Genomic DNA, 26,539 nt, shown 5'->3' with positions numbered 1-26,539 from the left:
AGTAAGTTTACGTCTTTCCTTGTATTTAAGAACTTTTTAATTGATAATTGTAAAGCTATTTTCAATGAGGTTAATGTAGTTAATTCTGTGTTTAAATTAAAATTTGTTTCAACATAAAAGATAGCTATTGGTCAGAGTCATCACTCCTGGGGTGAAGTATTCTTTTCTAACAGTTTTACAATTTCAGAAAAACTGTTTAGGATTCTTGTCCAGTATCCTAAGACAAGTTGTGGCCTGGTCCGAGATCTTGGCACATTCAGCTGAACTAATCCATGCCAATTTTATGCTCTGCACAAGCCTTCTCCCACTTTACCCTACCAGGACAATCTTATTCCCACAGAGGGTGGTGGTTGATGGCAAATGTTCAGAATGGAGTTCAGTTACGAGTGGCGTACCACAAGGATCTGTTCTGGGGCCGTTGCTGTTTGTCATTTTTATAAATGACCTAGAGGAGGGCACAGAAGGTTGGGTGAGTAAATTTGCAGACGACACTAAAGTCGGTGGAGTTGTAGACAGTGCGGAAGGATGTTGCAGGTTACAGAGGGACATAGATAAGCTGCAGAGCTGGGCTGAGAGGTGGCAAATGGAGTTCAATGTAGAGAAGTGTGAGGTGATTCACTTTGGAAAGAAAAACAGGAATGCGGAATATTTGGCTAATGGTAAAATTCTTGGCAGTGTGGATGAGCAGAGGGATCTCGGTGTCCATGTACATAGATCCCTGAAAGTTGCCACCCAGGTTGATAGGGTTGTGAAGAAGGCCTATGGTGTGTTGGCCTTTATTGGTAGAGGGATTGAGTTCCGGAGCCATGAGGTCATGTTGCAGCTGTACAAAACTCTGGTACGGCCGCATTTGGAGTATTGCGTACAGTTCTGGTTGCCTCATTATAGGAAGGACGTGGAAGCTTTGGAACGGGTACAGAGGAGATTTACCAGGATGTTGCCTGGTATGGAGGGAAAATCTTATGAGGAAAGGCTGATGGACTTGAGGTTGTTTTCGTTAGAGAGAAGAAGGTTAAGAGGTGACTTAATAGAGGCATACAAAATGATCAGAGGGTTAGATAGGGTGGACAGCGAGAGCCTTCTCCCGCGGATGGAGGTGGCTAGCACGAGGGGACATAGCCGTAAATTGAGGGGTAATAGATATAGGTCAGAGGTGGGTTTTTTACGCAGAGTGGTGAGGCCGTGGAATGCCCTACCTGCAACAGTAGTGAACTCGCCAACATTGAGGGCATTTAAAAGCTTATTGGATAAGCATATGGATGATAATGGCATAGTGTAGGTTAGATGGCCTTTAGTGTTTGACTTCCCATGTCGGTGCAACATCGTGGGCCGAAGGGCCTGTACTGCGCTGTATCGTTCTATGTTCTATGTTCTTTATTGTTTATCTAGCATCTCCTTAAATACATCTGTTTTTGCCTCAACGTCCTGTGGTAAAGAGCTCCATATGCTCACCATTCTGAGTCAAGAAGTTTCTCCTGAATCCTGAATTGGGTTTATTAATGACTATTTATATTTATGACCCTTAATTCTGGTCTTTAACACAAGTGGAAACATCATCACACGGAAACATCCTCTCCACGTCCACTCTATCCAGGCCTCGCAGTGTCCTGTAAGTTTCAATAAAATCCCCCCTCATCCTTCTAAACTCCGAGTACAGACCCAGAGTCCTCAAACGTTCCTCATACGACAAGTTCTTCATTCCAAGGATCATTTTGTGAACCTCCTCTGGACCCTTTCCAAGGCCAGCACATCCTTCCTTGGACACGGGGCCCAAAACTGCTCTCAATACTCCAAATGGGGTCTGACCAGAGCCTTATACAGCCTCAGAAGTACATCCCTGGTCTTTTATTCTCGCCCTCTTGACATGAATGCTAACATTGCATTTGCCTTCTTAACTGCCGACTGAACCTGCACGTTAACCTTAAGAGAATCGTGAACAACGATTCTCAAGTCCCTTTGTGCTTTTGATTGCCTAAGCAATTCCCCCATTTAGAAAAAAGTCTATCCCTAAATTCCTCCTTCAAAAGTGCATAACCTCACACTTTTCCACATTGTATTTCATTTGCCACTTCATTGCCCACTCTCCTAGCTTGTCCAAATCCTTCTGCAGCCCCCTTGTTTCCTCAGTACTACCTGTCCCTCTACAGATCTTTGTATCATCTGCCAACTTAGCAAGAGTGCCTTCAGTTCCTTCTTCCACATCATTAATGTATATTGTGAAAAGTTGGTGGTCCCAGCACAGATGCCTGAGGCACACCACTAGTCACCGGCTGCCATCCTGAGACAGACCCCTTTATCCCCACTCTCTGCCTTCTGCCAGTCAGCCAAGCCTCTATCCATGTCAGGGTCTTACCCTGACACCACAAGCTCTTAACTTATTTAACAGTCTCCTATGCGGCACCTTGTCAAAAGCCTTCTGGAAATCGAAATAAATTGTGTCCACTGATTCTCCTTTGTCTAACTTGCTTGGTACCTTCTCAAAGAACTCGAACAGATTTGTCAGACACAACCTCCCTTTGACAAACCCTGCTGACTCAATCCTATTTAACCATGCGTTTCCAAGTGCTTTGCGATCTCATCTTTAATAACAGACTCTAAAAGCTTAGCAATGAGCAAAGTCAGGCTAACCGGCCTATAATTTCCTGTCTGCTGCTTCCCTCCCTTCTTAAACAGTGGTGTTACATTAGCCAGTTTCCAGTCCTCTGGGACCCTTCCTGCCTCCAGTGAGTCCTGAAAGATCATCACCAATGCCTCCACAATTTCCTCAGCTATCTCTTTTAGGACTCTGGGCTGTAGTCCATCCGGTCCAGGTGACTTTTCCGCTTTCAGACCTTTCAGTTTCTCCAGAACCTTCTCCTTAGTAGCCAAGGTAGCTAAGGTACCTTGCCTAGTCTAGTTTAGTTTCATTGTACTGTAGACTGCCACTCACTTTGCCTGCTAAGCTCTGTGTATTTTTAGCCTTGAATCCATCTAACATATCTAGTTCCAACTCAAGATGAAAGTGTGAAGCTTTAACATCCTGCTGGACCCCCAACCTCAGCTTCCTTCCTCTTCACCTGATCCCAAAGTTCTATTCTTTTACCAAACCTGTGTTCTTCCATGTCTAACATTTTCCACCCCCTTCTGAAACTGTGATCTATGCATTCATCATCTTGAAGCTCGACCTAGCCTCCTCCTATCAACTGTTTGAAAGTTACAACTCATTTAAAACCCATCCATACTATGTTCCACACTCGCATCATAGATTTTCATTATTCATTTTAAATTTCTTGCTTTTGTTTTCAGATGTCTTCATGAACTTGGCTCGCTTAATGATTTCCTGTTACGTGATAGCCCTGCAAACATCTTCTCATGTCATGCTCCATTATCTTTCTGTCCTTCCCTGCTGCTCTCTAAGTTTTCCATCTGCTCTCCCTAAGCTTTAGTCCCTCATACCATTCCAATGAACCTCTATTTAGAATCTTCCTAAAAAGTGGTGCATAGTATTAAATGCAGTATTTCAAAAGTTTAACTTCCTTGCTTTAGTGCTCTATTAATAAAGCCAGAGATCCCTCATGTTTTTTTTTTGTCAGCTCTCACACATCTCACCTTCAAGCTCAAGTCTCCCTCTTCACATACCCCTTAAAAGTGTATAATTTAGTTCTTATTGCCTTTCCCATTTTTCCTTCCAAAATGGATCACTCCTACTTCTCCGTGCTGAATTCAATCTGCCGCAAATCTTCCCTGAAGTCTGCCACCATCCTCTTCAATGTTTTTAATTTAAAAAATTTATATATTTAGAGTACCCAATTATTGTTTCCCAATTAAGGGGCAATTTAGCGTGGTTAGTCCACCTACCTGCACATCCTTGGATTGTGAGTCAGAGACACAGAGACGGGGAGAATGTGCAAACTCCAAACAGACAGTGATCCAGGGCCGGACCGAACCCGGGTCCTCAGCGCCGTGAGCCAGTAGTGCTAACCACTGCGCCACCATGCCGCCTCTTCAATGTTTACAACATTTCCAAACTCTGCCATGGGTCCGAAGTTACACATCGACCAAACCAGATAAGGACATCACATTTCCTTCCTTAAAAGACATTCGTGAACCAGATGGATTTTTATGACAATGTGGTAGTTTTGTGGTCAGAAAGTGCCGCCTACTTCCGGTGGCGGCGATGTTCGAGTGAGCCGCACATTCGGCGGGCTCTCACTCCGGCGGGGCTTAACAGCTGATTCCCCGCGATAGCGGGACCACGGGGGCGGCAAAAAGGCTGCCGTGAAAGAAGAGGAGAGCGGGCTGCAGCGGATTGAATCATGGGAGGCCAGCAGGTAGAGGAAGAAAGAGAGAGAGAGAGAGACGGAGGCAAGGAGGAAACTGACCTGAAGGGTAAGATGGCGGACCCACGGACCTTCCTTCCTCCAGGACAAAGAAAAAAAGTTTGGAGTTGCTGAGGAGGGACAGCTTGGACCCACTTCAGATGCCCAGGAGGTAAAATTTAAGGAGCTGGGCGAAGGAAGGCGGCAGCGAAGGTGCTGAGGAGCGGGCTGCGGCACATGGAACAGCGGGATTCCAGAAGGCAGAAGAAGAAGAAGAAAAAGGGACAGAGACAAGGACCTGAAGAAAATTACCTGGGACCTAAGATGGCGGACACACGGACCCCGGACTCAGCAATCCATCTGGCGCTGGATAACATGCTCCAGGTAATGAAGTCCAGTTTTGAAGTGCTGAAGCGGGACAGCTTGGACCCAATCCAGAAAGCGGTGGATCAGCTGAACCAGAGGCTGGACGCCCAGGATGTTAAAGTTAAGGAGCTGGGAGAGGTGGTGGAGGAGCAGGCGGATGCGCAAACGGTTGCAGCGCTAGAAGCTGACGGCCTGAAAGAGCGGCAGAGAAGACTGCTGGACAGAGTGGAGGAGCTGGAGAATAGAGTCCGCAGGAACAATCTGAGGATGGTCAGCCTCCCGGAAGGGGCTGAGGGAACTGATGCTGCAGCGTTTGTAGCAGACCTGCTGAAGCAGCTGATGGGGGCCGAAGCCTTTCCGTGACCGCTGGAGCTGGAGGGGGCACACAGAGTGCAGGCAAGGCAGGGGCGGCCGGGCGGACCCCCCCCCCCCCCCCCCCGCCCGATGGTGATTAGGTTCCACAGGTTCGTGGACAAGAAGCGGGTGCTGCAGTGGGCAAAGAGCGCCAGGAGCAGCACGTGGAACAAATGTTCTCCGCATTTATCAGGACCTAAGCCAGGAGGTGGCTCGGCGGCGAGCAGCCTTTAAGAATGTCAAGGCGGTGCTGTTCAAGAAGCACGTGAAGTTTGGTCTGCTGTTCCCAGCTCGGCTATGGGTCACGCACCAGGGTCAACACCACTACTTCTCCGAGCCTGAAGAAGCGATGGATTTTGTGAGGGACCTGGGGCTGGTCCCGAAAGGAGGCCCCAAGGACGCGAGTTAGGGCCCGAGGATTTCTGTGGGAAGGAACGCCGAATGTGCCTGGACTGCTGATCAACGGTTTGCTGGGCCAAAGGGGCCAAGCGGAACATTTGAGACTCTTTCCTTTGTTCATGGACATTTATGTGCTTTTTCTCTTTTTTCTGTGTTTTTTTTTTCCTGTTTGGGCTGGTTTGTGCTTTTTGTGCAGCTCGCGGAAGACACTGGAGCCGGCTTGCCCCAGTGGGTGGGGAGGAGGACGGGGAAACAATGGGAATGAGACAGGAAGGCGCCGGAGTGTTGAGTCACCGGGCTAGCAGATTGGCTAGTCAAGGGAGTCAGATGGGGGGGGTAGTTACAGCCAGTAGATGGCAGGGGTGGGGGTATCGGGGGATGGGGTTAGGGGAGGGGGGGTTTGTTCTGCTGACGGGAGAGGGACTTTAAATAGGCACTGGAAAGGAGGTCGAGGGTGGAGGCAGCCAAAGGGCGGGCCAGGAATGGCGCGACGCACGGGTCAGGGGCCAGCCTGAGAAAGGCTATGGCTGATCGGCGGGGTGGGGGGGGGGGGGGGGGGGGGGGGGTGGGTGGGATGCGTCCCCCGACCAGGCTGATCACCTGGAACGTCAAGGGACTGAATGGGCCGGTTAAGAGGGCGCGGGTGTTCGCGCACTTGCGGGCCCTGAGGGCGGACGTAATTATGTTGCAGGAGACACATCTGAAAGTGTCAGACCAGACCAGGCTAAGGAAGGGCTGGATTAGCCAGGTCTTCCACTCGGACTTGGACTCGAAGTCCAGAGGGATGGCAATCATGATCAACAAGCGCGTGCAATTTGAGGCAGAGGGCATATCCGCAGACAGGGGGGGGCAGATACCTGATGGTACGGGGCAGACTGGTGGGGAGAAGAGTGGTGCTGGTCAATATATATGCCCCGAACTGGGATGACGTGGACTTCATTAAAAGAGTGCTGGGGAAGATCCCGGACTTGGATTCTCGCAGGCTAATAATGGGAGGGGACTTTAACATGGTCCTTGACCCGACTTTGGATCGGTCGTGTCCCAGAACGGGTAGACTCTCAGCAATGGCAAGGGAGCTGAAAGGGTTTATGGAGCAAATGGGGGCAGTGGGCCCCTGGAGAGATGGACAGCCAACAGGAAGGGGCTACTCGTTTTACTCGCACGTCCATAAAGTATATTCCAGGATAGATTTCTTTGTACTAAGCAGGGACTGTATGGGGGAGGTAAAGAACACGGAATACTCAGCAATTACCATTTCAGACCATGCCCCGCATTGGGTGGACCTGCAGTTCGGGGGAGCGAGTTATCAACGCCTGCCATGGAGGCTAGATGTGGGACTGCTGTCGGAGGAGGGGATCTGCGAGAGGCTTCGGAAATGTATAAAAAATTACCTGCAGGTGAATGACACTGGGGAGGTCTCAGCGGCCACCTTGTGGGAGGCGCTAAAGGCAGTAGTGCGGGGGGAGCTGATTTCAATTGGGGCCCACAGAGCCAAGGCAGACCGGGCAGAGATGGATAGATTGGTCAGGGAAATGGGTCGGATAGATGAAGAGCACGCGGAGTCCCCGGGGGAGGTTTTACTCAGGGAGAGGCAGAGACTACAGGCGGAACTGGGGGCACTATCCACGAGCAGGGCCGTGGAACAGCTTAGGAAGGCGAGGGGAGTGGTGTACGAGCATGGGGAAAAGGCTAGCAGACTGTTAGCGCAGTAACTCAGGAGGAGGGAGGCGGCCAGGGAAATAGGTAGAGTGAGGGACGAGGGGGGGGCGCAAAGTGGAGGATCCGGCAGAATTGAATAGGGTATTCCGGGACTTCTATCGTAAGCTATATACTTCGGAGCCGCCGGAAGAACCGGAGGGGGGATGAAAAGGTTTCTGGACGGGTTAACATTCCCAACAGTTGGGGGGGGGGGGCGCGAGTGGAAGAGCTGGGGGCCCCGATTAGCGTAGAGGAGGTATTGGGGGGCCTAAAGGCCATGCAGTCGGGGTAGTCCCCGGGGCCGGATTGATACCCAGTAGAGTTTTATAGGAAGTTCTCTGAGCTGGTGGGCCCGGTCTTGGCGAGGGTTTTCAATGAGGCAAGGGACAGAGGGACCCTGCCACCGACAATGTCACAAGCCGCCATATCTCTGATATTGAAGCGGGGTAAAGACCCGGAGGTGTGCGGGTCCTACAGGCCAATCTCCCTGATTAATGTAGACGCCAAGCTCCTGGCAAAGGTACTGGCGGGTAGAATGGAGGACTGTGTACCGGAGGTGATTGGGGAGGATCAAACGGGGTTCGTGAAAGGTAGGCAGCTGGCGGCCAATCTGAGGAGATTGCTCAATGTGATTATGATGCCCCCGGCGGGTAGAGAGGTGGAGGTAGTGGTGGCAATGGACGCCGAGAAGGCCTTTGACCGGGTGGAGTGGGACTATCTATGGGAGGTGCTCGGACGGTTTGGGTTCGGGGAGGGATTGGTGAATTGGATCAAATTATTATATCAGGCTCCGAGGGCCAGCGTCAGGACCAACAGAGAAGTGTCGGAGTACTTTAGGTTGTACCGAGGGACCAGACAGGGCTGCCCGCTCTCCCCGCTGCTGTTTGCGCTGGCCATAGAGCCGCTGGCGATTGCGCTGAGAGCCGCAGAGGGTTGGAAGGGGATGGTGAGGGGCGGGGTTGAACACAGGGTTTCTCTTTATGCAGACGACCTGCTCCTGTACGTGTCGGACCCAGTGGTCGGGATGGGAACTATACTGGGAATGCTGAGGAAGTTCGGCCAGTTCTCAGGATACAAATTAAACACGGTCAAGAGTGAAATGTTTGTGGTCCAGGCAAGGGGCCAGGAGAACAGATTGAGAGGGCTACCGTTTAGGCTAGTTGAGGAAAATTTCCGGTATTTGGGAATCCAGGTGGCACGAGACTGGGGCAGGCTGCATAAGTTAAATTTGGCCAGGGTGGTGGAGCAAATGAAGGGAGAGTTTCGGAGATGGGATGCACTCCCGCTGTCGCTGGCAGGGAGGGTGCAGACTGTAAAGATGACAATCCTCCCTCGATTTTTGTTTATTTTTCAGTGCCTCCCGATCTTTATCCCACAGTCCTTCTTCGAAAGAGTTAACGGGCTGATCATGAGCTTTGTCTGGGCGGGAAAGTCTCCGCGGGTGAAGAAGGCGATGCTGGAGAGGAACCGCAGCGAGGGAGGGCTGGCTTTGCCGAGTCTGGTCAATTATTACTGGGCGGCCAACATCGCTATGATAAGGAAGTGGATGGTGGGTACGGGGTCTATTTGGGAGCGGGTGGAGGCGGCTTCGTGCAGGGGCTCCAGTTTGGAAGCCCTGGTCACGGCTCCTCTACTGCTGCCGCCGGCCAAGTACACCACCAGCCCGGTAGTGGCGGCGACCCTGCGGATATGGGGCCAGTGGAGGAGGCATGTGGGGGAGATGGGGACGTCTGTCTGGGCGCCAATCTGTGACAACCATCGGTTTGCCCCCGGCAGTATGGATGGGGGGTTCCGAGTATGGCGGCGAGCAGGGGCGGGAAGGGTGGGTGATATGTTCCTGGAAGGGAGCTTCGCGAGTTTGAGGAGCTTGGAGGAGAAATTTGGGTTGGTAAGGGGAAATGATTTTAGATACCTACAGTTGCGGGACTTTGTTCGTAGACAGGTCCCATCTTTCCCGCGCCTCCCGCCAATGGGGATCCTCGACAGAATAGTCTCTAGGAGGGAAGAAGGGGAGGGCAGAGTCTCGGGTATATATAAGGTGCTCATGAGGGAGGAAGGGTCCCAGACAGAGGAACTGAAACTTAAATGGGAGGAGGAGCTAGGCGGGGAAATGGAGGATGGGCTGTGGGCAGAGGCCCTGAGTAGGGTAAATTCGACCGCGACATGTGCTAGGCTCGGGCTGATCCAATTTAAGGTCGTTCACCGGGCCCATATGACGGTGGCTCGGATGAGCAAATTTTTCGGGATAGAGGACAAATGCGCTAGGTGCGCGGGAGGACCAGCGAACCATGTTCACATGTTTTGGGCATGCCCTGAGCTGAGGGGGTACTGGGAGGGATTTGCGGGGGTCACGTCCCAGGTGCTAAAAACAAGGGTGGTGATGAGTCCAGGGGTGGCAATTTTTGGGATTTCGGAAGACCCGGGCGTCCAGGGGGAGAAAGAGGCCGATGTGTTGGCCTTTGCTTCCCTGATAGCCCGGCGACGAATATTATTGGCGTGGAGGGACTCAAAGCTCCCGAAGACTGAGTGGTGGCTTGCGGACATGTCGAGTTTTCTGGGGATGGAAAAAATTAAGTTCGCCTTGAGGGGATCTGTGCAGGGGTTCACCCGGAGGTGGCAACCATTTATTGACTTCTTTGCGGGAGAGTGAGCGTCAGCAGGGGGGTGGGGGGAGGGGGGGGGGGGGGGGTAGAGTAGAGTAGGAGGGAAAATATGGCGGGTAGTGCCGGTGGGAGGGGAGCGGGCTTGTGCAATATGTTACGATGGAAGTATTGAAAGTACGTGGATGTTTGCACATTTTTGCCTTTTTTTCTTCCTTTCTGATGATGTCTGTAACTGTTTATAAAGCCAAAAACTACCTCAATAAAATTGTTTATTAAAAAAAAAGAAAGTGCCGCCTAAGGAGCCTTGGTGTGTTCCTGCAGTGCATCTTGTAGATGGTACACATGGCTGCCACTACATTGTTGGTGGAGGGAGTAAATGTTTCTGGAAGGGGGAGTAATCGAGCAGATGTTTTGGCCTGGATGGTTTTGAGCTTTTTGAGTGTTGTTGGAGCTGCACTCATCCAGGAAGGGGATAGTATTCCATCACACCCCTAACTTGTGTCTTGTAGATGGTAGACAGGCTTTGGGGATGCAGGAGATGAGTTACTCACCATAGAATTCCTCGCCTTTGATTTGCTCTTACAGTAACATTGTTTATCTGGTGGCTAGTCCAGTTCAGTTTCTGGTCAATGGTAAATCCCAGGATATTGATAGTGAGGGATTCAGCGATGGGAATGACAATGAATGTTAATGTTCTCTCCTGTGGGGTCCCTTGCCCCCATTGGTGCCATGGTCTGGACTGCAGTCGTTCAAGTTGTTGCCACTCCAACCAGTCTCAAGGATTTTTTTTTGTAGAAAACAAATGCTATTTATTTGAATGTCACAACCTCATCGGATTGAACCCACGTGACATGTGGAAAACTCTTACGGTCACATTTCCTCGCTCTACATATTTTCTCCGATGCTTCCTCCTTCTCATTCAGTCCTCCCGTCTCTTTTCCTCCTTTTTAAAAATGTATTTTTATTCAAATTTTTGGTGAAAAACATAATCTTTTGCATAACCGTACGCAACAATTAACAGAACAAAATAAATGTTATCTGTACATACAAAGAAAGGAACAATACAACGTAACAATCCCCTCCCCTCCCCCCCGGGATGCTGCTGCTGCTGACCTATTTGATCACTCTTGGCGTGGATAGTGACCTCATTCGGTCTTTCTGTTGAACCAAAACCTTTTCAGACTGTGATTCTCCATCCTTCACAGATAATTCACTAGTCCTGGGTAGGTACAGTTTAAAATGCAGGAGGCTTTCCTGCCCTCTCTTCCTCTTCCATCAGGACATGCAGAGGCTCGACACATATTCTCGACCAGCAGGCCCCTTCACCCTCTTTAGCATTGTGAAACTGGACCTCAAGGCAGGTCAGGACAACTGGAGAAAATCAGAAATAAAATTCTAAAATGTGTCCATTTTGGATGAATATTCAGTTAAAGTTTATTCAGCCCAAGATCAGAACAGTGGAAGATGTCGACAGGATATGTAAAGTAACTGAATTATTCCACATCCTTCCTGTTTACTTTTATTAATTGCTACAGTCTTGAAATTCTGAATGATATGTGATGTATTCTGTCCTTAGGTTTCACTGTTTGGCTGTCCAGACAAGCTGTTGTCTCACTTGGCTATGAAATGCATCGGATCACTGATTCTGGTTCAGATTTTGACGATGGTGAGTCTGAACTGAGGGTATAGTTTATAATAATAATCTTTATTTGTGTCATATGTAGGCTTACATTAACACTGCAGTGAAGTTACTGTGAAAATAAGAGGATCATTTTACTATTAGATGCAAATACTGTATTAGTTTGATTACATGGCATTGCTTGTAGGCAAAACTTGTTGTCTCTCTGTCTGCAGTAAGTTTCTGAAACTTTAATTTAATTGTAATTAATTAATTTAACAGCTATTTGCAATGTACATGCATTCATGGTTCTATGGCACACTTGTGGTTTCTATCTACAGGAAGAGGGTCCCTACTGACACCAAAAACTATCAAGATATTTAGCTGATGCCAATGGTTGTTAACTTCAGGTTCTATTAGGTTATCTTCCAAGGTATCAGATGCGATGTCCTCCTGATCTCATGCTGACTTTGTTAAATAGCCTTCAGAGACACTCCTAGACTTCCATCACATTTCAATGACAGGCAATCATTTATTTCAGATCAGGAGCTAAACATACCACCTGTAAGCTTTCATCAGCAACAGAAATAAACTCATTAAGTTGGTGTGAAAGAAAGAGTCCATGTTAAATGCACCTACATCTTTGCAGAAATGCACATTATCTTTCACATGGTGCAGCACAACTTCTGAAGTAACATTCACACAAGTGGCAGGCAATTCTCCAACAAGAGAGAATCAAAACACCGCCCCATGACATTCAATGGCATTACCATCACTGGATTCTCCACTGTCAACATCCTGGGGGTTATTATTGGCCACAACTGAACTGGACTAGCCATATAACTACTGCGGCTTCAAGAGCAGGTCAGAGGTTAGGAATCCTGCGGCAAGTAACTCGCATCCTAATTCCCCAAAACCTGTCCACCACCTACAAGGCACAAGTCAGGGATGTGATGGAATAATTGCCTGGATGAGTGCAACTCCAACAACTCGCAAGAAGCTTGACACCATCCAGCCCGCTTGATTGACACCCCTTTCACAAACATTCACTCCCTCCACCATCGCCGCACAGTACCAGCAGCCATGCACCACCTACAAGATGCACTGTGGGAACTTATCAAGGCTCCTTAGGCAGCACCTTCCAAACCCACAGCCACTACCATCCAGAAGAAGGGCAGCAGATAGCTGGGAACTCCACCATCTGGTAGTTCCCCTCCAAGTCACTCACCATCCTGACTTGGAAATATATAGTTGTTCCTTCATGTCGCTGAGCCAAATTCCTGGAACTCCCACCCTCGTAGCACAGTGGGTGTACCTACATCTCATGGACTGCAGCAGTTCAAGAAGGCAGCTCACCACTACCTTCTCAGGAGCAATGAGGGATGGGCAACAAATACTAGCCTAGCCAGTGAAGCCCACATCCTGTAAAAAATGAATTAAAAAAATATAATGCCACGGAGGTCTGATAGTTATAGCTGTAAAAAGGATTTGCACCAATGCTACAGGTTTTCAGACTGACTTTGCAGAATGGGTCACTGTAATTACACAGCTCCATTTTCCATGATGAAGTCATTAATGTATTAAAACCCCATTTGTAAAATTCTATTAAAAAAGCAAAAAACCCCTAAAAACCTCAGTAGCTGTGCTCCATGCTGTTTGTATGCATTCATCTAAAAAGTGAATGCTTCATTGTTTTATGTTTGATTGAAAGAAATGAAAGTTGCTATAGTCCCTGAGGACCATAGGCTGCTCTCCCCTTTTGAGAGAAAACTGACGGGTGGTGATTTAACCTGAGGGTTACCACACCTCAGGTGAGGGGTAGGATTGAGAAGGATCTTTGTGGATAACCTCAGTCAGTAAGGGAATTGAACCAGGCTGTTGGCATTGCTCCGCATCATGAACCATCCATCCAGCTAACTGAGCTAATTAACCACCATGTTGGATTAGGGAAACGCCGAAATAATTACATATTTGTCTGCCTCCTCTCCATAGAACCATGGAATTCCTACAGCACAAAAGGAGGCCATACGGTCCATTGAATCTTCACTGACCTTCTGAAAGAGCACCCTAGTTAGGCCCAAACCCTGCCCTATGCCCATAACCTCACCCAATCTCCACATCTTTGGTCACTAAGGAGAAATTTTTAGCATGGCCAGTACACCTAACCTGCACATCTTTGGACTGTGGGAGGAAACAAGAGCACCCATACAGACACGGGGAGAATGCTCAAACTTCACAGTGACAGTCACCCAAGGCCAGAGTTGAACCTGGATCCCTCTCTGCAGGAAGGCTTTTTGAATCCTGGGAATCTTGCCACCCAAACAAAGACTGTAATTAACTTATCAAACCTAATGCAAAAAGATTTGGGGAAGAAGATCGGAAGACACGAGCACAAATAAGAACCTTGGCAGAACGTTCATTTTGACCTTCTGTATTCTCCCCACCAAGGTAGTGGGAGGGCATCTCACCTCTTCAAGTCCTCCTTCACCCCCTCTACCAGACTGGCCAAGTTCAGTTTGTGTAACAGAGCCCAGTCATGCACCACCTGAATCCATAAACATCTAAACTTCGTATTGGCCAGCTTAAACGCCAGCCTCCCTGAATCTCCTCCACCCGCCAGGAGATTCACCGGGAAGTTTTCGCACTTGCTCACATTCAATTTGTACCCTGAGAAGGATCCAAACTTCTTCAACAGCTCCATTATCCCTCCCACACTAGTGAGAGGATCAGAAACGAACGACAACAAATCATCCGCATAAAGGGACACCCTACGCTCCTCGCCCCGCCCTCTCAATATTTCTCACTCTCCAGTGATATAAGCGTGATGGCCAACGGCTCAGTCACGAGTGCGAACAACAACGGGACAGCGGGCATTCCTGCATTGTGCCCCTATATAATCTGAAATACCCTGAGCTCACTGAATTGATTTGGACACTAGCTGTAGGGAACTATACAGCAGTAAAGTGGAACATCTGCCACACCCAGCCCTTCCTCAGCCTCGCCTGAACCCAAACATCAAATGCGTCTTTTGCAAGAAGACTACCTCTGCTCAAACTCTTCAAATGGGCAGAAACACAGGAGATAAATGTTGGTCCAAACCTAAATCGTCCCAAGACCTCAAAGAGGTACCTCCACTCTGCCTGATTAAAATTCTTCTCTACATCCATAGGTATGATTATCTCAAGCTCCTGCCCCATAGAGGGCGACAGGTCCACGTCCAAAAGTCTCCTGATGTTGGTTCCCAACTGTCAGCCCTTGACAAACCCTGTTTGGTCCTCAGAGATCACCTCTGACAAACACCCCTCCAGACGCTTCAACGGATCCTTAGTGAGTACCGTAGCATCAGTGTTCAACAGTGAAATAGGCCTGTAAGTCCCACAGTGAACGGGACCCTTGTCCTTTTTTTTGGGATCATGGAGATCGACACCTACGCCCATGTGGCCAGCAACACCCCCCTTGACATAGAATCATTGAACATCCCCAGTAAATGTGGGTGGCAACATGCCCGTGAACTGCTTGTAGAATTCTACTGGAAAACAATCTGGTCCATGTGTCTTCCCTGATTGCACAGAACTGATACAATCCATAGCCTCTTCCAACCCCAACGGTGCCTCCAACCCCGGCCACTTCACCCTCTCCACCACCGGGAAGTCCAACCGTCCAAAAACTGCTCCATCCCTGAGTCACCCTCCTGCGGCTCAGACTTGAACAGCCCATGGTAGAAAGCCTCAAAAGCTCCATTAATCTTGTCTGAAGCAATAACAACCCCCCCTCTCAGTCTTAACCTGGGCTATCTCCTATGCGGCTGCCTCAGATGCTAAGCCAATTGGCAGCTGGCCTTATCCCCGTGCTCATTAAATGCCCCTCACGAGAGGCGAAGTTGGCTCACCATCTTCCCTGTTGATTCAAGCTCAAATTCCATTTGTAGCCTCTTTCTCTCCAATAACAACTCCGACGTAGGGGCCATGGAGTACTGCAGATTCACCTCCAAAATTGAGTTAACCAACCACTACCTTTCCGTCCTGCCAACCTTATCCCTGTAGGCCCTGTACGCGATTACCTCCCCTCTGACCATCACCTTCAACGCTTCCCAGAACATGGAAGACAAAACCTCCTGTTATAACTTGCACAAGATCCACAGGGTAGTTAATCATCCCAACCCTGTAAGACCCATACGGGCTGGGTCGGGATGATTAACTTCCCTGTAAGACCTGTGCAGGTTATAACACATCCCCATTCTGATTAAAACCTTCATAGTTCCCAATTGCTAAAGCTACCCTTTCACAAAACCCCTTATCTGCAAGGTACGACGTGTCTAACCTCCACGGGGGCGCTGGGCCTAGCCTATCTCCAATCGCACATCCACATAATGTGGAGCATGGCCCGATATTACAATTGCTGAGTACCCAGTCCCCACCAACGCCTGAGAGTTAACGCTTTCTCTACCACAAAGATGTCTATTCAGGAGTAGATGTGAGAAGAAGGAAAAATCCCTCTCCCTTGGATGATTAAACCTCCACGGATCCACCCCCAACCCCATCTGTTCCGTGAACACGGCCATCTCCCTCGCCATTCCAGAAGTTCCCAGAGACCTGGGACTCGATATGTCCATCCTCGGATCTAATACGCAATTTAAATCTACCCCATAATCAACTGATGTGAGTCATGTTCGGGATGGTTGCCAACATCTTCTTGATAATGTCCGCGTCGATCCAATTTGGTGCATCTCTGTTCACTAAAATCAGGTGCGCACCCGCCCACACCCCACTCATCTTGATGTAGCGCCCCCCCCAGCGTCCGTCAAATCACCGGCTGCTATAAATCATCCTTCTGTTAATCAAGATCCCCACCCCTCGAATCAAAATTTGAGCGAAACACCGGCCCCACCCAGCCCTTTGTCAACCTCGTCTGATCCTGAATCCTCAAAAATGTCTCCTGCAAGAAGACTAACTCGGCGCTCAAACTCTTCAAATGGGCAAACACCCGGGACCATTTAACCCCCTAACGTTCCATGTAACCAGCATGGCGGGGGGGCCTCAGGACCCCCCCATACTATAATCGGCCATACCCTGCTGTCGTCCCCCCCCAACACACACACAAACGCAGCGAAGAACTCCGACTGTGCCCTAGCCTACCTCGAATCCAGGCCACCCATGGTGGCCGCTGACCCCATAGTTCGCTTTGCCAGTTCTACCCTGATATCTTGGTAGATTCGAATGAAGTGTCCCTCCCAACAACTTTGACATGTGGCCTTCCCTTTAAGATCTGCTCCTTGTCCTGATATCTATTGAGATGGACCATGACCACCCAGGGCGGATCCCCAGATTTTGGCTTCTGTAGGCCCGGTCACCTTGCGAGGGTTCACAAAGACCGCCACCAACTTTCCGAACATCTTCTATGGCCTGACAATCCTCAGATCCTGGCGCCTGGACCGGTTCTCCAAAGAAGCAATCCAGTCACTGTGGTTCGAGACCGTCTCCTCCACCTCCTGGATCATCCTGCCCTGCTCCTCTAAGCGCTGCTGCACCTTCTCCAAAGTTATTCAAAGGGATGCCATTGCCATCTCAATCGCATTGGAAAATTCCTCTATCATTGACTGCCTTTGTTTCTGGAATTCCCCCATAAGGTATTTCGCCAATTCCTCTGTTGGCCAGTGGGAGGGTGTTAGCGACAATGAGGGCTCCGCGATATGTTCTTCCAATTGTCACGAGGGACTGCTGAATCTGATGCGGGGCCTTTATTGACTTCAGCCTGGTGTTATACCCTTCAGACATCCCACACCAGAGTAGAAATCAATAAGCTTCACTTACTTCCCCTTTCTTCCCACAAATCCGCTTGTTAACCGGGCCAGAAACTACGTCGCCAAGCGGGAGCCACCTTGTGTGAGACCACTCACCTCTTCGCTGCCACCAGAAGTCGGCTGGATGATTTTATGAAGGTTAATGGCTTGCATTAATCGATGCCTTACTCAATGTCAGTGACCAAACACCAATTTTCCATTTAGTGGCAGGGAGGTGGGGATGCTAATTACATTAATATCATTGTGCAATGAAATGCAAAATTGCTACTAACTAAAGGAGAGTTTCCGGTGAGATGATTAGTGAATTAGAATATCTATGGGTCAGTTATTAACCGTGGAACTATTGTATGTTTTCTGTAATTCCTCATTTCAAATGAATCATGCAGTGTTTTATGACCTTTTAATAGTTCAGACTGGGAACGAAGGATCCAATTTCTAAATTTAATTATGTTCCAATAGTCCAATACATATTTTAATCTATTTTGTATTTTGAGCAATAACATTTCATCATTGACAATTGTTTTGAATAAATAGATAGGAAGGGTTCCACTGCTGGGAACGATCACACAGATTTTAGATAATTAACAAAAACAAAACTGTGGGCTAAACTGAACAAAGGCAGTTAGACTAACATTAGAAGCAGCGAAAATTCTTGAGTCTATCGTTTGGGCTGTGGTAACTTAAAAAACGACAACATGATTAGACCCCGTTAGCACTGTTTTATGAAAGAGAAATCATGTTTGACAAATCTATTTTAGTTTTTTTGAGAGTGTAATTATCTGGGTAAATAACAGGAAACCGGTTTATGTAGTGGATTTTCAGAACGCATTTGATAAAGTACCACAGGTGATTACACAAGTTTGGGGCTTGTGGGGTTTGGGGTAATGTACACCAGCATAGAGTAGGAATAAATAGATCATAAAAGCAAATTAATGTGGATGCTGGAATCTGAAACAAAGACAGAAAATGCTGGAAAATCTCAACAAGTCTGACAGCATCTGTGGAGAGAGAAACAAAGTTAATGTTTCGAGAAGATTGGAGAAATGGTTAGCACTGCTGCCTCACAGGACCAGGGACCTGGGTTCGATTCCCGCCCTGGTTGACTGCCTGAGTGCAGTATGTACTTTCTCCCCGTGTCTGTGTGGGTTTCCTCTGGGTGCTCCGGTTTCCTCCCACAGTTACAACCTGTTGTACAGTTATTTATGATGTTGCTATTGCTTTATCTTTTATGTTTTTGCCAATGGCCCTGTCTCTTGTGTCTAAATCGTGTTACTAAATATGAAAAATCCCAATAAGAATATTTTTTAAAAAGAGAATGGAACCGTCTGGGATAAATTGAAATTGGCAGTCAAAATGGTACAGGAACAATGGGCTGCCTGGGAAGAGGAGATGATTCAAGTACAGTCAAGGGATACTCCCACAAGGGGGGTGGGTAGATGGAGAAGTTGTTGCCAGAACATCCTGGATGAGGAAGGAGAAAGAGAATCAAATGTGAAGAAAAAGTGGGTGGATGACATATCAGGTTGATACGACAACTGGGAATCAGGCTGAATATAGAATGCTCAAAGGGGGAGTGAAAAAGAAAATGAGAGGCAAAGAGAGAGTATGAGAAAAGACTGGCGCTAACATAAAAGGCAATCCAAAAGTCTTGCAGGCATATGAATGGTAAAAGAGGGTAGGAAGAGGGATGAGTCATGTTGGCAACCAAACACCACATCATGTTGCAAACTTTCTCTTTAAGTCACCTTGTGGAATTTTCTGGATTTGAATTAAAATTGCATGGGTAGGGAGGGAAAGAGGGGGGCAATTGAGGGAAAGAACAGTAAGGTTGGGTGGCGGAAGGACTGGGAGGGGAGAGGATCGAGAAGGATGGGGTGGGGGGGGAAGGGAAGAGGTCTGGGAACGATGGGGTGGTGAGGGAGGATTGGGACGGATGCAGTCGTGGGGGGTTAGTTGGGGGTGGTGTGGTTGGTCCCCTGGGCGGTTGGGCCTGGGTATTTTAGATCATTACTCTGGGGTGAGAAGTTTTTTTTCTTCTCTTTCAGAGAAATTATCAGGGTAAAACTGGCAGAGCCATCCAAAGTTAACCATTTAAATTGTTTCTGTCAGATGGTTCCCAGCCCAACGCAATTGTCCAAAGGAAGATTGCACTTCTGAACAATTGCCAGGTACAACTTCCTGGAGAGATTCTCCAGTGCATCATTGGGGTACACACTAAATGCGACGCTGCGGAACCAGGAAGTTCTGGGCCTATCTCTCTCAGCTATGCTTAAGTTTTATAATGTTTTGTGTTTTTAAGGATCGTGAAATTATTATAGCTTGTCCAATCATCCCATGTTATCTATCTGACTACAGTTAAGGGATTGGAAGGCGGCAACGAATTAGCAATATTAGCTAAATGCAAGCTCAGTTTCAGTTCAAATAAAGCTAGATTCTTTAACAAGAATAAAAACAAAATGTTGGAAAGAACTCAGCAGGTTAATCAGGGCGGGCGGGCAGGAGTGAGGGGGAATCCGAACAAATGTTTCAGATCAATGATCTTGCATCAGTACGTACCGTTTTGTTAGCAACTTTTAACAAATCCTGTTTTCATTTGCTTTTAGAATGTATCTACGGAAGGTTGGATGAGGCGCTGTCTGTACACACTGTCAGAAGAAGCTGAAAGTAGTCAAGCAGCTAAATGGCTTCAAACAATTACATTTGTGATTAAAGAACTCTTAAAGGGCAAATCTCTCAACAAGACAGGTCAGTGAATCCTTGTGGCAATATTAAGATCAAGCTGTGATGAATTCTGTATCTTTTAAACTTCATTGTGCACATATGAAAGGGTGGGAAAAATAATTATTGTGACCCCTCCCAACTCCACGATAGTGCCTCTGCATTCTGACCATTGCATTGTCCAACCTCCGTATGATAGCTTTCGATATTTACTCCACTGACCTAGTGTATTTGGTTTTATTTCATTGATTACTGTTCTGCAATGCATGATTGTGGTCAAAACAATGCAGCATGCACTTAACTTCCAAATCTCTTTCTGTTTCTTTCTAACTAGTTGAACATCGTTCGTCAAATATATCTATAACATATATTTAAAAATCCCAAATGGTCACAAATCCATGTGTTTTTTTTAATTTATTTGTTTATGGGATGTGAGCATCATTGGCCAGGATCAGTATTTATTTCCAATCTTTAATTGCCCCTGAGAAAGTGATGGTGGTGAGTTACCTTTTGAACCGCTGAAGTCCTTATATTGACAGTAGACACCCACAGTGATGTCAGGAAGGGAATTCCAGGATTTTCAACCTTCAACCGTGAAGGAAAAGTAATGTAGTCCCAAGTCAGGATGGCAGGATGGTGTGTGACTTAGAGGGGAGCTTGAAGGTGATGGTGGTCCCATGCTTTTCCAGCTCTTGTCTTTCTAGGTGGTCTGGAAGCTTGCAGATTTGGAAGCCCTCTGTGGCACCCACCAGTCGTGAAAGACTGCCAGCACAGTGGCTGACACTGTGTGCTCCCACTCCAGGGACACCCAAGCATGGACATAACCACAGAAGAGAGCCCGACAGTTGAATCGAATGACCCCCCTCAAAGATCCACTGTCCGGACCTGTTAGTGGCCACCATGGCCAGGCCGAGGAACAGACTAATAACCCTTCAGCATTGGGTAGCCAAATATCAGGAACGTTGGGCTGAAGTGCAAGCAAATGTTGAGGAGCAATGCCTTCTCAAATAATGGAAAGAAGATACAATCTGCGTAAACGTGGAACACAGGTTCCTGAAGGCTACATTAAGCAAAATGCCTCTTTAAACTTTTTTGAGGATACCAAATAAACAAAAGGACTAATAAACAAATAGGAGCAGGACCTTTAGAGGGATTTGAGGGTAAGGTTTTATCACCCAGAGGACGGGAATCCGGAATGCACTGCCTAGGAGCGTAGTAGAAGCTGGAAAGCTCACAGCTGTTAAAAAGAAGTGGATGAGCACTTGAAATGTCATAGCTTTCAAGGCAATGGGCCAAATGCTGGAAAGTGGGATTATATAGATTTAGTGTAGTTTTGTCAGTGCTGACTCGATGGGCCAAAAGGCCTGGGGCGGAATTCTTCGCAAGGCCCAACGCTGTCGTGAAACCCGGAGAGGTTCACGACGTCATCGGAGGCCGCTCCTCGTCCCCTATTCCCCCCTCCCCCCCCGGGGTGCTAGCAGGGCCGTGCCGTAAATCTTGGCTGCGGGACCTTGTCACTGGCGCCAAGGCCCGGTGCGCCGAGAATGACGCGGCCGGCGCGCCTAATGACGTCAGTCGTGTATGCGCAGGTTGGCCGGTGCCAACCCGTGCATGCGCGGTTGCCGTCTTCCCCTCTGCTGCCCCGCAAGCCGCGGCGGCTTGATCTTGCGGGGCGGCGGAGGGGAAAGAGTGCGTCCCTTTGAGATGCCGCCCCAACGATCGGTGGGCACCGATCGCGGGCCAGTCCCCTCCCGAGCACAGTCGTGGTGCTCACTCCCCTCTCCGCCCCCCACAAGCCACAAACCAGCTTTTGGCGCCATGTTCACGCCAGCAGCGACCAGGTGTGGTTGCCGCCAGCGTGAACTGGTCTGGAACGGCAGGCCGCTCGGCCCATCCAGGTCGGAGAATCGCGGGTCGCCGTGAAAAACGGCGGCCCGCGATTCTCCGAGCGGCGTGCCGCAAAACACGACACGCCATTTTGAGGGGTGTGGGAGAATCACGAGGGGTGCCAGAGCAGCCCTCCCGCAATTCTCCCACCCGGCGTGGGAGCGGAGAATTGCGACCCTCTTCTGTACATCAGGCAATGAGACCCTGTGCGAGAACCTTTCTGGCTGCGTCAAGGGCATCTTGAAGCCCATTGTACAAGGAACGCCCAGCTTCTGTCGCGATTTGACGAACTTCTTACAGAAACTCAGCACCCAGGGACCAGTTGAAGCAGGACCATTCCTCGTCACGATGGGCATCTTGGTACTCAACACCAGCATCCCTCATGATAACGGCATTGCTGCAACAGCCTCAGTACTCAACACCGACAACTGCTAATCTCCAGACGCAATTTTGCAACTCATCCGCTTCATTCTGGATCACAATGTCTTCACCTTCGACAACAAGTTATTCATCCAGACACACGGAACAGCCATGGGGACCAAATTCGCACCTCAATATACCAACATCTTCATGCACAAGTTTGAACAAGACCTCCTCTCCACACAAGACCTTCAACCGACGTTGTACACCAGATACATTAATGACATTTCTTCCCTTTGGACCCAAGACGACAAATCACTGAAACAACTACACAATGACATCAATAAGTTCCATCCCACCATCAGACTCACCATGGATTAATCTCCAGAATCGGTTGCATTCTTGGACACACTCATTTCCGTCAAGGGCGGTCACCTCAACACTTCGCTTTGCCACAAGCGCACGGATAACCTCACGATGCTCCACTTCTACAGCTTTCACCCTAAACACGTTAAAGAAGCCGTCCCCTATGGTCAAGCCCTCCGTGCTCTGGCCAGACGAGGAGGTGCGTAAAGACATCTAAATATGCTGAAAGGTGCCCTCGTACGAACGGGATATGGCGCTCGACTCATCAATTGACAGTTCCAACGCACCACAGCAAAAATCTGCATCGATCTACCTCAGAAGACAAACATGGGACACAACCGACAGAGTACCCTTCGTTATCCAGTACTTCTCCAGGGTGGAGAAACTATGACATCTTCTTCGCAGACTTCAACACGTCATCGATGAAGCCGAACATCTTGCCAAGGTCATGCCCACACCCCCACTACTTGCCATCAAACAACTACGCAACCTCAAACAAACCATTGTTTGCAGCAAACTACCCAGCCTTCAGAACAGTGACCACAACACCACACAGCCCTGCCATGGCAATCTCTGCAAGACGTGCCAGATCATCGACATGATACCACCATTACACGTGAAAACACCACCCACCAGGTACGTGGTATATACTCCGACTCGGCCAACGTTGTCTACCTCATACGCTACAGGAAAGGATGTCCCGAAGCGTGGTACAATGGCGTGACCATGCAGACGCTGCAACAATGGATGAACGGACATCGCTTGACATTCGCCAGGCAGGAAAACTTCAGCAGTCAAGGGCATTCAGCCTCTGATCTCTGGGTAAGCGTTCTCCAAGGCGGCCTTCAGGACGCGCGACAACACAGAATCGCCAAGCAGAAACTTATAGCCAAGTGCCGCACACATGAGTACGGCCTCAACCGGGATCTTGGTCTGGGCTTGTAAAATCCTACCAACTGTCCTGGCTTGAGACAATTCACACCTCTTTAACCTGTGATTATCCCTCTCTCCAGTTGCTCCGTTTGGACCTGTAAAGACTTAATTACCTGCAAAGACTCTCATTCAAAGTATCGTCTTGCCTCTTTGACTTTGTCTATATATATATATATATATATATATATATATATATATATATATATATATATATATATGTTTATATATGTTTCCGGAACCTACCTCTTCATTCATCTGAGAAAGGAGCAGTGCTCCGAAAGCTAGTGATTCAAAACAAACATGTTGGACTTTAACCTGGTGTGTTATTGTTGGGAGTGAAAGAGGAAGTGGCAGAGAGCAGTCCTGCACTTCCACACAGCTCCCGGCAGAGGGCATTATATACAGTGAACAGCAGCATTGTGTCACTTTATCTCAGTTGTAGAACTGAGCTACAGATCAGATCAAATCTCGGGACTTTCCTGATTCCCTTGGCAAATTTGCCACCAAAAAGTCTGTTCTTTAACTGCGCAGGTTGGAAAATTACCTAACTGCCTGAAACCAGGCCTCTCTTGGACCAGAGTATGTTTTTATTATTGACATACCATGAGGATTGTTCTGCATTAACCCTCACAGTATGAGGCAAAATCTAGGTATAACTGAGCTTTGGAGACTGCCAGTGTTTATTGGTCAGGGCTGTCTGCTGCACTCCACGGATTGACACAGTCAGATCATAGAATCAGGACAATGCTGAAGGAGGCCATTTGGCCTATTGAGTCTACACCAACCCTCTGAAAGAGCACCTTACCTGGGCCCACCCCCATGCCCTGTCCCCGTAACCCCACCTAACCTTTTGTACGGGCAATTTAGCATGGCCAATCTATCTAATGTGCACATCTTTGTACTGTCTGTGGGAGGACACTGAGCACCCGGAGGAAACCCATGCAGACACTGGGAGGTAGTGCAAACTCCATGCAGAAAGTCACCCAAGGCTGGAATCAAACCCGGGTACCTGGTGCTGTGAAGGAGCAGTGTTAACCACTGTGCCACCGTGCCGCCCATATTCAAATCTCAGCTGGGTCAACCAAGTTTCTCTGATCTGAATAATGAGCTTTATGATCCTGGAAGAGGAAAACATGGAATCTGATTTTTAAAACAATAACATTCAAGTGGAGAGATTGGGTAAAAACTGGTTTAAAAACAAGTTTAAATAGACTGGGAATATGGAGAAAATAAAGATAAATTAAACAATTAAAATAGAGACTTCATTTTTTTTTTGTAATTTAGAATTAACCTTGGAACTAAAGAATGAACATTCCCCATATTCAAATAGTTTCTTGACAGTAATATTAATACTTATTGCAAAGCAGCTGTTCAAAAACAGTAAACTGGAAGCCCAGAGAGGTGATCATTTTCCTAGAATTCTCGGTGGTTTAATGGATATACTCAATGCACCAATATAATGCTTGCATATGATAACTGACAGGACTATTTTATTTCATAATGGTGTTGTTCAAAATAATGCGAGAATCCGTTAGCGCCTAGGCAGCCAATTAATCTGCCATGTTGCAAACCTTACCATGCTAAGCACAAGGATGTGAGAATTTATTCAAATATTGAGCGAAAACTTTATGATTCGCAAACTTTTTCAACATATTGCGTTTTAAGAAACAAGAAGTTTTGAAAGAAAGTCAAAAAGCGGAGTCCGAGGGTTCTAGTGATGTTTTTAACGGCAAAGTCACAGCAAGGCAAGTGCCTACGGTGCCAGCTGATAACTTGGCGAGTAGTGACCTCACCTGAGGAAGGAGCAGTGCTCCAAAAGCTAGTGTTTGAAACAAACATGTTGGACTTTAACCTGGTATTGTAGGACTTCTTACTGTACTCACCCCAGTCCAACGCCGGCATCTCCACATCATGTATTCTCTTACACTCCTCGACACTATCTGCCACTCTACCAACCTTGGTGCCATCTGTTAACTTACTAATCAGACCAGCTACATTTTCCTCCAAATCGTTTATATATACTACAAACAACAGAGGCCCCAGCACAGATCCCTGTGGAACACCACTAGTCCCAACCTTCCATTCAGAAAAACACCCTTCTACAGCTACCCTTTGCCTTCTGTGACCAAGCCCGTTCTTTATCCATCTTACCACCTCACCTCTGATCCCGTGTGACTTCACCTTTTGTACAAGTTTGCCATGAGGCACTTTGTCAAAGGCTTTAAGACGTTGTCCATGTAAACAACGTCCACCGTCCTCTCCTCATTAATCATCTTTGTCATCTCCTCAAAAAACTCGGATCAAGTTAGACCTCCCCCTCACAAAAGCAACACTTGAATGTCTGTGCTCAATGACCATGCACCGTCTTTAGTTAACTTTGAAATTGTTTCCATTTTTGCAGTGACTATCCAGAAGTTCCTCATTCCGCTGGACTCTGTATTCGATGGGTTATACTCCTCCATATTTGCCTTAAATTTTGGTGACTGCCGAACAAGCAGAGCTACAACCAGCACTGATAACGGGAAGATTGCCGCAACCAATCAACTTGCATTCATAGATTTGCTCGAGGTTTTTGTTGCTATTAGAATCCAGCTGAAATTAAATTTCTCATGTCTGAGGATATTATACCTGCGTGCCTCACAAATACTGCAGTGCGTCATTTCCTCTGCTCATAGTTTGGTGAGAAAGAGGCTGCTTTTGCTGCTCAAACAATGTATCCTTTGCCATGCTGGTGAGGATGATGCCAGTGATTCCTGTTGTGCAATATCTCAGCAAGATAGTCACATGGTCCATGATTTGCTGGCAGTATCGAATGTGATGTTACAAGCTTCCATGTCAGGTTGGTTAAGACAGGTTCCTGTGAGTCCCAAGCCATCTTTCTTTGGAGGCAGTGAGATACTTGGTGTTGAAGATTCGAACTGTGGGCCAGATCTGGTGATGGTGAGGGCTGTAAGTCTAATTCTAATCAAAGCCATGGAAATGAAGGTGCAAAACAGGACCTTGGCAGTCAAAGAAAAAGGTAATAATTTAACATTTTATTTTTTAACTAACCTGAAGACTGTAAATAGCAAAAGTTGTTTACAACTACCTACCCTTTTGGTGTCTTAACATATTGTTTCTAGACAACATGGAAGGTTTC

General features: G+C 47.8%; 1 protein-coding gene across 8 annotated transcripts in view; it reads left to right on the top strand.

Annotated features, from left to right (window-relative positions):
* lins1 (lines homolog 1) overlaps positions 1-26,539 on the top strand; it is a 61,796-nt gene that overhangs the window by 22,832 nt on the left and 12,425 nt on the right. For 6 of the 8 annotated variants that reach the window (XM_038813901.1, XM_038813899.1, XM_038813905.1 and 3 more), the window contains 3 exons: positions 11,295-11,384; positions 19,740-19,881; positions 25,802-26,419. In XM_038813901.1, the coding sequence (XP_038669829.1) occupies positions 11,295-11,384; positions 19,740-19,881; positions 25,802-26,419 (850 nt within the window). Of the gene's footprint in view, positions 1-6,782; positions 6,815-10,922; positions 10,942-11,294; positions 11,385-19,739; positions 19,882-25,801; positions 26,420-26,539 lie in introns of those variants that run through there. The other 2 variants (XM_038813907.1, XM_038813906.1) reach the window with 2 other exon arrangements.

This window comes from Scyliorhinus canicula, chromosome 12 (genome assembly GCF_902713615.1).
Source record: "Scyliorhinus canicula chromosome 12, sScyCan1.1, whole genome shotgun sequence".
NCBI lineage: Eukaryota > Metazoa > Chordata > Chondrichthyes > Carcharhiniformes > Scyliorhinidae > Scyliorhinus > Scyliorhinus canicula.
This window is presented reverse-complemented; position numbering and strand designations above follow the sequence as displayed.